The sequence below is a fragment of the Xenopus tropicalis genome, chromosome 2 (assembly GCF_000004195.4).
Source record: "Xenopus tropicalis strain Nigerian chromosome 2, UCB_Xtro_10.0, whole genome shotgun sequence".
In the NCBI taxonomy this organism is placed as follows: domain Eukaryota; kingdom Metazoa; phylum Chordata; class Amphibia; order Anura; family Pipidae; genus Xenopus; species Xenopus tropicalis.
Genome location: NC_030678.2, coordinates 127,176,792 through 127,192,245, shown reverse-complemented (window position 1 = coordinate 127,192,245; position 15,454 = coordinate 127,176,792). Strand labels below are relative to the sequence as shown.

Genomic DNA, 15,454 nt, shown 5'->3' with positions numbered 1-15,454 from the left:
CCCAGTGTCCCCAGTATGAAATCTGTCTCAATTAAATTATGAATGTATGTCAAATTTTATATGTAATGTATTGCACCACCTGAGTATGCCTTCCTTAGCAGGCTGTCAACTTCAGCCAAGCTCATGTATGGCCAGAATGCACTGATCCCAGTGGTCTGTCTGCAGCGCCACCAATTATATCATGTGCCATGGAAAGCGGGTATACTTTCTCTGAACAAGCACTGATAGGTTGATACAGGTTATTACCCAAAAGCGATTTATTTGCACGGTTAGCAAAGGAGTTCTTCAGCAGAAGGATATACTGTATAACTATGTATAAACTAGAAAAGCCTTCACACTCTTTCTCTGTAGCATGAACACTTGGACTGGTGAAGTCTGTGTTTAAACAGATGTGATAGGGAATCAAGCTTGGAGCACACAGTTGAGAAGAAATTAACAAAAAAGTTAGACATATTATGAATATTCTTTTTAGCCACATATAATTTTTTCAAGTGATGTTGAACTTGTTAGGTCTGGTTCAGTTTCACTAATACAGAAGGGACATTATTTTTAAAAATTCCCAGCCAAGTGTTACTTACAGGTCCAATACACTAACATGGCTGAACTAACCAGAGCACAGGGATTGATAACTGTAAAGCACACTGTGCGTTCATTATTTATGTTAATTCTCACTTGAATGGGATATTTAGTAAATTGTGATTATTTTGAGTACCGTATATAGTCGAGTATAAGCCGAGTTTTTCCAATCAGCCCCATTCGGTATATGTTCCCGTTCAGGCCTATCATTCATTTGGCTCCATGTTGCTAACTGCCAATCACCTGAATGCAACGTAGCATTTCCTTGGCAGGCTATTCTTGCTCAGAAACCCTGACTGGTGAGTTTTCCAGGGACAATCACCTGAGAGCTCAACAAAAAATATATAGGTACAACAATGCAAACTTTTCTCACCCCCATACACTGAACAATCGTTACCTAAAACTTCTGACAAGCAGCAGTTGAGAACACTGCTCTGTTTGGTGGGAGATTCAGTGCTGCTTATCAGAAGTTCTAGGTATCGGGCACAGCTTTCCAGATGGGGGTGAGTAAAATTATTTTAGGCTCCAACTCCATGCTGTTTATGTATTTAATTAATTATTAATTGACTATAATACATTTTATTGCCCTTAATCTGCAGCTGCCAATATTATATATTTATGTAGAGTTCTGAGGGGGTCACGCTGAGTGTCCTTTTATTAATTATTTGATTATTAAAACTTAGCAGTAGCTGGCACATTTCCCACCCTAGGCTTATACTCGAGTCAATAAGTTTTTCCAGTTTTCTTAGGTAAAATTAGGTACCTCAGCTTATACTCGAGTGTAAATATACGGTAAGTGTAATTTAGGGGTTTTTTTGGAGGAAAAAATTTTTTCCTAGTATTAATGTGACAGTCTTAACTTACTGTATTCTAGCTACCAGTGAAAGGCAATATATACAGCAGGGATCCCGAGCCTTTCTTACTCATGAGCCACAGTCAAATGTAAAAAGACTTGGAGAGCAACACAAACACCATAAAAGTTCATTAAGGTGCCAAATAAGGGCTAAGATTGGCTATTAGGCAGTCTCTATGCACACGATCAGCTTACAGGGGGCCTTATTTGGTAGTAAATCTTGTTTTTATTCAACCAAAACTTGCCCCCAAGTCAGGAATTCAAAAATAACTACCTGGTTTGGGGGCACTGAGAGCAACATCCAAGGGGTTGGGGAGCAACCTTTTGCCCCCGATCCACTGGTTGGGGATCACTGATATACAGTATATACCCAACAGAGGGCAGTGGTTGCTATTGGGAACAATCAATCAGGAAAACCCCAGTTGAAGCCCGGGTCGCTGTAGCAGCAGGGAGTGAGAGCTGTTTGGCTTTAGCTGCCATTGTGAGGTTGATCATAAATAATTATTTAGTGGAGTGGAGGACATATAAAATAATTATGAATAAAAAAAACAAAGATCCTTAGTACTAATGCAACTGAACATTGCAGAGTAATGTATTTAAAGATCACAAAAAGCCACTGTAGTGTTTGAAAATAGGATGTATTAGGTTAATTACCTATTGGTTTAGAAATTATTTATTAGTGTGCTTCCCTAATCCAACACTTTTTACTACTGCAAATCATTCATTCATGCTGCCTGTCACTTTTGTACTGCAAACTGCCAACTCATGCTGGAATCAGCCAATTAGAGCAGTCGATATCTGTCAGTGACTCAAAGCATGGGAGTGTATTGGTTGCTGCGTGGTTCCCTTTTAAGCTCTAGCAGTGAAACAAGATTAACTTTAAGGGCAAAGGCATTATCTCTTTGTTGCACGCAAGAGTATACCTCTCCCACAGACATCTGAAAAATGCCTTTAAATGAAGAAGAATGGGCAAACCACATTTTTCTCTATTTTCACATGATACCGCCAGATCAGAGTTTTGCATGCAGCAATCCTTATTCTTCTGTATTTAAAGGTATTTCTGGATACTTTGTCACACAAAAGAGAGACTGCCCACGGCAATCGCTGTGGGTTCCATTGCCATAAGGAGCAGTTTTATGGAATGAAAATGCTCCAAAAAAGTACATATTTTTTGGAGTAAATGTTATATATTTGTTCTTTAAGTGAAGTGATTCCAGGTGGAGACACATTGGTCAGATGTGGCACTAATAATGGAATTAAACGTGCAATTACAAGGCCAGCCAAATCCATTCAGCACTAATTCAAATGAGGGAAAAACTGCTACTCCTGGGTCTGCCTGAAACATTATTGACTAAAGATATGGTTATAAAAGCATTTGTATTAAGAGAAAAATAATGATATACTGTATATCTGTTTCAGCTACATGGCTAGAAACCATGTGCATTCCAAATATGCCTCCAAGATACAGCACATGTGTATATGTTAAATATACTGTGGATGGTGAGGCCATTATGGTCAGATATCGACCCTTGAACTGTCCAGTAGGTGGCAACCATGGGTCAGTACATAGGAGGGACTACGATGACAGAAATAGCTACTTTCACAGAACCAAAAGTTGATTAAATTTTTAGGAATGTGATTTGAACATTTAAGGGTAAAGGATCCTTTTTTAGTCATTTTATAGGGAACAAAAAAATAACTAGGACTAAGAACAGCCATCATAAAACAAAACATAAAGGCAGCACTAACAGAAAGGACCTAAACTTCTATCGCCATCAGGAATGCATAAAATATATGAGGTCCTGGACATGGAAGATTATTTAAAAAAAAAAAGCAATAATCTACAGTATATTAGGGATCCCATTTATGATATTTTAATGATTGTAAGAGAGATTGTGTTAGAACTCGTCAGTGCAATGCTAAGCCAAGCTGTCAGGCTAAGATTAGTCAGTCTAACTTGTCTGATCAGAATGTCAGTCATACACATCATGTAATTCTGACTGAGTTTCAACTTTCAGCTTGAGTCTGATCAAGTCACATGTCCATTAGCTTTGACTTTCGTCTCTATAGAATAGAAATCAGTTTTTCAGATGCAAATTGTTTTATTAAGAACTGCATGTAGTCCGGTGACAGGAAGAATGCAATTTTAGTATTGTTGGAACAAACACATTGTCGTACTTACAAATGTCCATAAAACTTTAGAGATAATCAGAATGTTTTGTAATACGATAATGCAATTTTTATAGAAGCCAATAGCTCTACTTTATTTTTAATTACAGGTATGGGAACTGTTATCCAGAATGCTCATAATCTGAGGTTTTCCAGATAGGGGATTTTTCCATAATTTGGATCTCAATACCTTAAGTCTATTAAAAAATAATTTAAATATTAATTATTTGATTCAAATAGGATTCTATGGGAGATGGCAGCGTAATTTCGAACTTTCTGGATAATAGGTTTTGGGATAACTGTTCCAGGGCTATATAAATTACAGGTAATAAGAAATAAATACCTTGTACTTGTTGGTAATAACACTGCATAGATCCATATTGATGGCAAATCAATCCTACTGGGCTTATTAAAAGTGTTTTCTTATTAACAGCCTTAGGGTAAGAACACACTGAGCTACAACTAGAAGTTACTTGTCATGGCTACAAAAATAAACAATGCTGATTATTTATTGATAATTGTCTCTATGTGTGTTTAAGCAGAGGCAATTCTCAGTATTTTCTATAGCAAGGTATTTTCTGGTTTTTAGTAGCTGTAAAAAAGTAGCTGCTCCTAGTAGCTCAGTGTGTCTTCACCCTTAGGGCAGTGGTACACGGGCAGATTAGTTGCGCTGCGACAAATCTTTGTTGTTGCGGGCAACTAATCTCCCCGCAATGCCATCCCACCGGCTAGAATGTAAATTGCTGGTGGGGTGGCATATGCGTCGCTGCGATTTCCCGCAGTCGCCCGAAGTTGCCTTGAGTGGAAACCCGTGTACCACTGCCATTAAGGTTTGGTGATCCACAGCAAGCTCCCAAGGGAAGCTAACTAAACACATATAGGAGGCTGGGCACAGTTTGTCACTATAACATTAGGTGCCAGAACTCCTTGGTCCAACTCTGCAAGGGGATATTTCTGCTGAGCCATCCCTCTTCGCAGACTCTTTGTCCTGTAATGATTACTTTTGCCAAACACAAACTCTGCAAGAAATGACCTTTTACAGAACAGTCTCCTGTTTGTGATATGGGTTCCCCATTGAAGCAGTGAGAGAAATCCATTGATCTAAATGATAACTGCATTTAAGATGTGAAAGAGAAATCTTAAAATAGTGCTTCTATTTGTACTGTAAAATCTGTTGCTTGCACAGTGCATTTACTAATATAAGCATAGACTAAGCTGGCAATGCTACAATTTAAAACATCTTTTCAAACAAGTAATTTGTATAACAATAAGCATTTTCGCAGCAGGTTGTTTTATTTTTATTCCTGCATATTTTTGTATGGTCGCTGTTCTTTAGCATCATTGTCACAAAGCATCCGGCCAGGATCCCTGACACCTGTGTAGTTACTCTGATGCAAAATCCCTTGCAAATGTAAATGCGTCAGACTATTGAAATGGTCTAAAATATGTGCCTCTTCCAGTGTTTCTAGCAGTTCATCAACACCAGGTGGCAACTGTTTTTTGTTTTTTTTTCTAAATTACATGCTGTACAGTTGCAGAAGAGGAAGGCAAATAATTGAAAAGTTGCTAATAATAGTACATTCTAGAAATGAAGAAGCCACTCAGTTCAGTGGTGACATTTTTTCAAGATTATTCAGAAAGTTCTGTTGCTTGAGACTAATCACTGTTAGAGACATACTATAACCAACAAATAAGTTAATTACCACTTAATGCATCTCCCAGAAATGGCAGCCCCTTTTATACCCCCTAATGGTGCTACAGTAATTCTTTTGCATTGCTGTTGGGTTTTTTACCTGAAATTCTGCCAAACATTCTGTCAACATTAAACAATATTTATTTTTGTATTTGTCCTTTTGCAGAGAGTTCAGAGGGCATTAACATTTAACACTTTATTCTTTCAGTAACCTCAATAAAGAAAAGACTTCGGTTCTTCGGGTCAAAAACCAAATGGCAGCAGACATGGAAAAATTATTAAGTCATCAAGAGGTAAAGCAGCCATTTTCTTCACTTTGATAACTCATTAGCTATCTGTAATCTGTTCTGAATTGGACTGAATTATGGTCCATGTATAAATCTGTGAGAGCTCTTCTCCAACGGATAAACTGGCTAGATTATCAGAGATTTTATTACAGGTATGTGATCCTTATCCAGAAACCCAATACCCAGAAAGCTCGGAATTATAGAAAGTAATTTTAAGCTAATAAAACATTACCTTGTACTTAATGGTAACTACACTGCATGAATCCATGTACTACTTGTAAACCTAAAAAGAAGCCTATTTGCAATGTACTTCAATTAGAAATGTTGTACTGTGCAGATGAATTCACTGTTCATCTCCTCTCCCTCCTGAATCTGTGTACGGAATCCTTTCACAGCCGGCCAGATAACTATCACTGCTGCTCTGTATTCCGAAGGGAAAGCATAGCGGGGTTGTTTCCTTTGTTTATCATTGAGGCTAATTTCAGTTAGAAACAACCCCACTGCTATTGACATGCTGAAACTTTAAGCTGGTACAGTAAGTACAGAATATAAAATATGGCATTTTTAGCCATATTTATTTTTAGGGTTTAGTTCTGCTTTAAAATGCCTTAGAGAATTTTCAGTCATTCACTTCCCCTGCCCCAGGAGCTTACACTCTAACACAGGTATTGGTGTGTACGGATAAGGGTAAGCTGACAATCTGCCCGTATGCTTAAAAAAATCAACACTGCACCCGGAAGTGTTGAACCCGCCCTGGTGAAAGTACACGTAGCCGATATTCGCCAACTAACACAAGACTTGGAGTTTGTTGACAGATATGGGCTGCGTGTGCCTGCACCCAAAAGCACTGATTCTTCCCAGGGGCAGGCACATGCAGCCGATATCTGTTAGAATATTTGTAGAACAAGTGTAGGGGCAGATTGTCAGCTTGCGCTTATCCACAGGCTGACAATCTGCCCTGTGTAATCTTTCCCTTAGGCCAGGGGTCCCCAACCTTTCTTACTCATGAGCCACAGTCAAATGTAAAAAGACTTGGAGAGCAACACAAGCATCATAAAAGTTCATGGAGGAGCCAAATAAGGGCTAAGATTGGCTATTAGGTAGCCTCTATGCACACTATCAGCTTACAGGGGGCTTTATTTGGTAATAAATCTTGTTTTTATTAAACCAAAACTTGCCACCAAGTCAGGAATTCAAAAATAACTACCTGGTTTGGGGGCACTGAGAGCAACATCCAAGGGGTTGGAGAGCAACATGTTGCCCCCGAGCCACTGGATGGGGATCACTGCCTTAGGCAGTAAGTCTCTTATTATCAGTGTTGTTCTGCTGATATAAAGCTTTTCAACTGTATGACTGTCTCTCAAGCGTGATGACAAGCCAGACCACAGAATTCTATAATTAATTGGTTGACATTTCCCTTTAACCACTGTGTTGTGCACAAAGTTATATTGACATTGACCTAAAATCTAAACAGTAGTTACTGAGTGTGTAATAGTAAATAAACCATATTATGAAATGGGACTGTTTCTGCTCTGGTTGGCTATGATGATGAAATTTACAAAAACAAGAAACAATTTGCATGTCTGCAGTTTTCTAGGCCACTATTTTCTTCTTTTTTTCACTCATCAGTTTATTCCTACTATTGGTTTTCTTTGTAATCTGCATAACTTTATTTTATTTTAATTAACATCTTAGCACTCAAGTTTTGTTGCTGCTGACTGTAATAGCTCTGCAGGGCTTTATAGTTAATAGAGAATGTATTACTGTTTTTCTAAATCATGACCAGTATGTGCATGCAGTGGTTTTGTACTAGATGGCAAAGGAACAAGATGACAAGCACCAATGGTTCAGCTTGTGTTTTGGAATCATCCACTTGTGAATTTAATTTCTATGCTGAATAAATAGCATTATATAAACATAAAGATACATTTTGGGGTTTAACCCTCCTAACATTTAGGGACGGATTTATTATGCAGTGTTAAACACAGGAACTAAATTTGGCACACATCACCAGACTTTGCAGCATAAAAAATGGCGTAAATTTTTTTTTCTTAGACTTATCAAATCTGGTATTCGGCTGCAGTAAAATAAAACACACCTTGATAAATCATCATTTATTTTACACAGTTTTTTGGCAAATTTCGTTTTACACAGTATAATAATTATGTACCTTAGTTTCTGCCCAACTTAAGTGAGTTTTCATCTCTGCGTTTCACATTAAGAAGTAAAGCACCTAGTCAGCCACAGTGTATTCTCTGGCTAGCCATTCTGGTATTTATTTTACCAAAGTTGAGTAAATTTACAATAAAGTCCATGCTCAAGCTGCCATATTGCTTCTTGCCTACTCCTGCTTAACCAAGAGGTCACAGAAATTACAACCTTTCCTCCTTCCACCCTGTGTAAAGTTGGGGTGTCAAATAAATTAACAAAGAGGTTACCTCAAGATCAAGTTTTCATGAGGGGCTCATACTGCTGACAACCCCTTCTTGTACTGTGGTATAGTCTAGTGCGACTGAGCCCTGAGCGGCTGCACGAAGCAGTTAGCTTTCCTTATGCTGCAAACCTGCCCTGAAGGGCATTTCAGCAACAAGGCAGGGCCGAAGGGGCCCTCAAAACCTAAAACCTAAAGCCCTCTGCCGCCAGTCCAGTGCTCAGAGTCCTAAACATTGTAGCAAACCTTGTAAACAAAAAATAATACATTGGAGATCCATAACCATCTCTAGTTGGTAATTGTTGGACTAGATGCATAGAAGCATTTTTTTTTTATTTATTTTTTTTTGGTATCGAGGCACATGTACACACACCACTTGTTAATGTCAAAACATTGCCTGATTTAATCTGTAATGGTGGAGCATGTAGATACTAATATAGCTGTCTGTGCTATTTTCATCAAGAAATTCAGTCTATGTATACCCTTGGCAACACGACTGCAGAGTTTACAACTTGAAGCTGCATACTGGCATCAGCTATGCACTTTCTAAACAGCTGCTCTGCACTTGAGCTCTTTTAACATGCCACTACACATGGCTAAACTGTGCTAATAGTTAATATTAAATAACAAGGGCATGCTTGCTGTGCCTTCCCCTACAACAAGGTGCTTACTGAATGAAGGCAATGTACAAATATGAATAACAGTGGCTTGTTGTAAGCATGCAGATCTATATGTTATTATAACACCATATTGTCAGGTGCTTGGTACATAAGATAAACTCACACTGCTCATATTGCATTCTGTGCTCCCAGCAGCTGGTCTGCCAGCAGTCTCTCTCGGGGGACAAATTACCAGGGATTTTCTCTTTTTTCATACAGCAAGACTTTATTATTAACATGTATTCATAAAGTGCCAACCTATTCCTCAGTGCTGTATAGCAAATGCACAACTGCTCTTTAAAAAAAAAAAAAACGTTTTAGTCTTTCAGTAAAAGTATATTTTACATATCTACTCTAGTTCCAATTCTAATCGCTGCCCCATGCTGGCCCTTCTATAGCATGTAACAAAGGTTAAGTTACCCTTTGACAATTTAACAGATGCAAATAATGCAAATACAGTGGTAGTCAAGAGGTTAGATTTAAGTGCTAATTAAATAATTTTTATGCAACTGTGATTAATCTGACAGTGACCTCTCCTCCTATTTACAGGAACTGGCGCAGATGAAGCAGGCTTTACTTGGCTTACGTAGCAGAGGGCAAGGTAGATCTGTGTCCATTCCTACAGAGCATATAAGAAATATGAAGACAAATTCAAAGCCTACAGAACATGCGTTACAGCCCAATATTGAAGACAATATATTTATCCCTAAACCAACACTGTTTGTAAGTATTTCTTTTTTAACTCCTCTATTTGCATTGTGTTAGGGCTGCTACATGCAGTGTTTCATCAGTGCTTGGCATTCCGGTTCTCCTGATCCAGTTGCTATTTAATTCTGTGAAATAAGCATAATGAGAAGCTAAATTCTGCAGTTCATTCACACAAGGCTGTCTGTATGCAAAAGGCTGGTGTAACAGGGATCAACCTCCTCCATTGTTGTTCAGCTAGCAGAGAAGTGCCCAGAGCTACCAATGCTACCTCCCATGCACTTGAATGGCATAGAGGTGACAGCCCCAGTACCAGCTCTGTTACACCCTGTGTGACAGCCCTAGGGCTGTTGTACATATTGCCACATATAGCAGCCTTATGAAAGTAAAGTTTTAACCTTTCTGACAGCTACAACTGATATCGTCTAGTCATTTAAACATGGATTCCTGATTTAACCTGAAAGCTCCCTTTGACATTTGATTGTTGAGATGAAAGCAAACGGTAACATTTTCATATTTGAAATTTTGGCATGAGGGATTAACCTGGGTTATTTGAACGTCTTTCCCATTTTGACAGACAAAAAAAGAAAGCCCAGAATGGTACAGAAGATTAAAGCAGAAGACAACATGAAAGGAAAGCCATGACAAAAATACACTGTCCTCAGGAAGATCTTGGTTAATTGTTGCGGGTTATACTTGTTTATTGTTTTTAGAATATATTTAATTTTCTTTTATTTTTGTTGTCATTTGCTGACATTTTATTCATTGTTTTTGCAATTCCTTTAAAACAATATATTTAGCTTTCTACAGTGTGAGTGAAAACTTCTTTTTTATTTATTTTTTTATACAGTCCCAAAGAATTTCATGAAGTTTTGCAACATTATGCAATAATTGGTACATAAATTGGTTTGGGCATCTTTAATGTATGCATTAGTTATATTGCCCATCTGGGCCTAAGGACACACACACGTGCTAATCAGTATTTCTATATTTCCATATGGGCGTATTTATCAACTTTAGAGTTTGTAAATTCGAGTTTGGTTTTCAAAATCAAACAAACTCTCATATAAATGCTTGCTTATTTATTAATAAGGAAAACTTGTTCTAATAAAAAAAAAAGTTTTTAAACTTTACAAATTCAAAAAATTCTAGTTTGAAAATATGGCTTAACTTTGCCTAGGACAACTCATATTGACTTCTATAGGAACTCGTAAGCTTTTGGATGGCAAATTTATACATTCAAGTTTTTGAGTCTTTTGCACTTAATAAATACCAGGCATTCAAGTTTTTGAACCATATCTCAAATTTGAGGGGTTTTTTGAGCAAAAAAAATGAATTGTGAAACAGATCTAAGTTAATTGTGCATCAGCCCAAAGCAGTTGCCTGTACCAGAAGATATCTTGTCAGGACTCACATAATGGTGAGAGAGTGCCCATAAAATCCCATGGTGGGTGTATCCATGGCCAATAGCTCTGTGACATGAGGCCAACTAACCAATCTTTAGAAATACAGATTTATACTGGTAAAATATCTGAGTGAGGAAATATCTAAAGATGGTCTTTAACCCAACTAGGCCCATGATAATCATTGTATTTATCATTTAGCAACTATGCACCATGGTGCTGTCTAAGGGTGAAGACACACGGAGCTACTAGTAGCAGCTACTTGTCACGGCTACTAAAAGAGACAATGCTGATCATTTACTGATAATTGTCTCTACGTGTGTTTTAGCAGAGGCAATTCTCAGTATTGTCTGTGGCAGGGTATTTTTCTAGAGTTTAGTAGCTGTGACAAGTAGCTGCTACTAAATAGCTCTGTATGTCTTCACCCTTAATGCCTTTGAGTGCAGAAGTACAGCATAACCATTGTCTTGTGTAGGAAATTTGTATTCAAATCTTAAGGACACTGAAATTATCTATCCATCTACCAACCCATCAGTACATATTTGTCATACATGTTTCCAGTTTTGAAGTAGTTCTTGCATTATCCCGCAGGGTACACAGGGGAAGGCTTGCATTCTATGCTCTTTTCCATTAGCACAGTGCTGTCCAACTTATATTATTATTATATGTAGTAGGACAATACATTCTCATACAGAATGTTCCAGTGCCAGGTTATATTAAAATGATAATGTCATTTGTGGAGCACAAGAGCAGACTGGGGGATATTAAAATCATTTGGAGGGCCACATCAGGCCTGCATTTAAAAAATAAAAACACTTTCCTCCTTCTTACTTTTTTAAATTGACATTGGGTCTCATATCGAGGGATTTACAAAATCTAGATCTTGAGTGAATCTAGAAAGCCCTTAGAGCCATATAGAACATTTGAAGGTTCAGAGTGCAGAGACAGTTGCTATTGAAGCAGACTAACAATAAATGCATATAACAACCTTCTGCAACACAATGCTTAGACCATTATATTATTCTAATCCTTTAACACTACGCTATGTGTTGCCTGTAAACATGCATCCTAGATCAAATAGAAACACAGACATGTTGAATCTGTGATGCTGCTTTTTCCTTTTGATTTAGAAAAGGGCAAAGCCAATAAGCCTGACACAACAAGACTAACAGGTCAGTAAATACAAATTGTATCTGCCTCGGTAACATTTCACGTTAGCTGACACCTTATGTACAGACACATTTACAGATGCTTTCAGGGGATCAACCATCCTAAGGATAGAATTTCTCTAAACTAGACATGCTGTAAACTAGTTGGATGAGTTATTCAAAGTCAAGCATCCAGTCAAACTCCAATGATGGAATTCCAGAAATTCACACCAAATATGTTTTTTTTTGTTTGTTTTTTTTTTTAAACACACTGTAAAAGTGCAGTTGTGTTTTTGATCGTGTGATCTGGGTTGGCTTAGCTGTTCGATTGTTGCATTGGCTGCTGGAACACGTATTAATAAGGGTACTAGGCAATTTACCACACTATGGGGTGCTTAAAGAAAAACTATAACTCTGAAGAGTGTAGGTCTCTATAAAAGTATATTGCATAAAACAGACCACATGTGAACCCTGTTTCATCTAAATAAACTTTTTTATAAAAAAAATATTCCTTTCTAAATAAAAAATTGCCATTTTAAGTGGTAAAGCCCGTCCCTGGCTCATACATTTCACGGTGCACACAAACAAACCAAAGGCACACATACATGCTAGGTCACATCAATCAATTAATGGACAAAGTCCCCCTTTTACTCCCACACTACTTCCTGTTACAGTTAGAGCTGCATTATTTCCTGTCATGTGATCTCTGAGGGAGCACACAGCCCATCACTGAATGGTGGCTCAAGGGAAAGGATGTATATAAAGATAACATATACCCAGATTGGTAAGTTTCTTTAATAAGCCACTTTTTAGCTTAAGTATTCAATTTTGGGGTATAATTTTCCTATAAATGTGACATTATTCACTCTGGGAAAGGTAGGACCTTAATTACCATATGTAAAAAAAGAAGTTTGCCCAATAACAGTAACCCATAGCAACCAATACGTTTCTTTTTAAAAATGTTACACGTAAATTCTGCCTGTTAATTGGTGGTATTGGGTTATTGCACATCAATTTACAATATGTACAAAAAATACCCTAAAAATACAGCACTAATGACAGTAACCCATTCCACTAATACTCATAATGATGAGACAACTGAATGATTGAGCACTGCCAGTATAGAAATACTAACACCAGTAACTGAAAATAGCAAAGTATTCTAAAAATGAATCCATCTTATCTGGCTTACATATTAGTTTCCCCTTGGAACTGATGCTGATGTAAAAGCTAGCACCCCTACATCTGGAACTATTCACTGGTTCGGACCTGGGGTTTTCTACATAACAGATCTTTCTATAATGTGATGTACCAACTGTCACCCCATCCAGGAGAGGGGATACTTTAAAGGGATTCTGTCATGATTTTTACGGTGTACTTTTTATTTCTTTGAATTTCTTACTATTGAGTGCTATTCTGCTATCTACTGGGAGCTGCTATCTTGTTACCTTCCCATTGTTCTGCTGATTGGCTGCTGGGGGGAAAGGGGGGGGGTTGATATCACTTCAACTTGCAGCTCAGCAGTAAAGTGTGACTGAACTTTATCAGAGCACAGGTCACATGGCTGTGGCACCCTGGGAAATGAAGAATATAGCTAGCCCCATGTGAAAGTTTGTGCTTTTAAAAAACAGATTCAATACAGGATTCTGCTGGAGAAGCTCTATTAACTGTGTTTTGGGAAAAAATGTTTTCCTGTGACAGTATTCCTATAACAACTATAGAGGAAGCAGACCTTTAAAATATTGAAAAAAATGCTAGTCAGCATGGATTTATGCTGCTTAGTTACCATAAAGGTGCTGCTTCCTTTTTACAAAGAAAAAGCAAATCAGTTAAAGAATTACTGCCATATTTCAGAAAATTCTAGATACTATTAGTGAAAACAAGAGGGGTGGATTATCCCTCACTATCTTCAGTTGCTTATAATGATTCCTGTGGTGTAAGTCTTCTGCCCTGTGGAACTATCACCATGTTTAGGGAGTAGCTCCAGGGATTCACCAGCATCAATAAGTGACTTGCTCGTGATCCAGCAGAAGAGATGCAGTGGTGCTTAGGCCAGCTATAGAGATGTACAATAAGCAAGCTTGGTGACTGTTTGTAAATGATCTGTTTTACAGCATTTTATCCCAGAGAAGCTCAACAGCAATAGCAGCAAGTAAGCAATAGAGATCCTTTAATCTGACTACCATGGTGCAAGGCTGTATTTATACTGGATTATTTAATCTCGCCACAGACAAACGCTTTCATTTTAAGATGTCACGCTGACTCACAGAAAGAATGATAATCTTTAAAGAAAAGATTCGGTAGATATTATGCATCAGCAAACAGAAGAATATAAATAATATAAAGCAATCCTTGGGTCTCATTTTACAAGGTTTATCAACACATCCAAGTATCATCCTAAAATATCTGTGCTGGACTATTCTTGTAGTAGCTGCTGCCAAGGTTTAACCCATGAGGTGAATCACTTATAATAGGCCATGGCAAGCCAAGAACAGATGCACGCAATCCTGTAACACTTTATGTCTTCCTATGAGCCAGATTGCAAGGTGCCAGGTAACTCACAATCTCACATTGATTAACCTTTTACCCTTCCCACAAAAGCAGAGGCTGCTGTAGCAAGGGAGGACCAACTTCACATTAACTACCTTGGTATTACAATGACATGTTGGACAGGCACCTGCCCAGATACTTTTGGTGACATAATACATTTACAATCTACATACACTGGGCAAAATGGGCAAAAAATGTCAGATGAGATGGCATTTGGATGGCCAAACTGCACTTTTGTTTATTGCTGGCTAGTGGGTAGAGAAATCAGGTAATGCTAGCAATGGGAAATAGGTTACTGACACTTCCTGTCAGGTGACGACCACAGATGCTGATTATGGACAACAGTGGAAAAGTTCTATTGCACAACAGATGCACTGTAACCTGCGGAGACTGCACAAACTATTGCTTGAGGATTTGACAAGTTTGCTAGGCAATTCGGTCACAAATGACCACTGTTTTGAGTACAGACATCATAAGGATCCCGTTTGGTTGATTAGGAAACTTGTTCTCAAAATCCCTGTCGTGTTTAATCATCCGTGAACGGATTGAAGTATTGGCTAACTCACGGCTCAGTTATAGTGAAAGCTCAGAATGCATAGGAGCTGCCCAGATTTGTCATGTTTGTGGGTCAGCTGCTAGACTTACATGGACACACCAAGCCCTTCCATTAATAAAGTGAACCCTGTGGCTTTGCTTCCCATCTTTATAAAATGACAGAATACAATGAGACTGCATGTTAGAACCTCACCTATTATTGGGCGTAGTGATTTCTTCCAGCAGGTCACAAGGATGACAGACTTGTTCTCATATCCGTATTTCCAGGAATCAGGCAGTGACTGCTTGCTACACAGGGCATGACAATTTTTAAAAGATAGATGTGTGGACAGGTTGTAAAGGCCAACAGGGCAGTACTGCTAAGGGCTACTTCACCTGACAGATAACTATATGTAGGTATTAATACACTAATACTCTTGCAGTCA

The 15,454-nt window shown here is 38.1% G+C and overlaps 1 protein-coding gene and 1 long non-coding RNA gene across 2 annotated transcripts in view; both read left to right on the top strand.

The window, feature by feature from the left end:
* pibf1 (progesterone immunomodulatory binding factor 1) overlaps positions 1-10,087 on the top strand; it is a gene marked incomplete at its 3' end in the record, with an annotated part of 81,852 nt that extends 71,765 nt beyond the window's left edge. The window contains 3 exon segments of the mRNA NM_001142161.1: positions 5,500-5,584; positions 9,218-9,391; positions 9,951-10,087. Of these exon segments, the coding sequence (NP_001135633.1) occupies positions 5,500-5,584; positions 9,218-9,391; positions 9,951-10,004 (313 nt within the window).
* Positions 10,088-12,619: 2,532 nt separating this feature from the next.
* On the top strand, positions 12,620-15,161 carry LOC116408875. Its single transcript, XR_004221359.1, has 2 exons — positions 12,620-12,708; positions 14,039-15,161. It is a non-coding gene; the product is annotated as an uncharacterized LOC116408875 (long non-coding RNA).
* Positions 15,162-15,454: the final 293 nt, after the last annotated feature.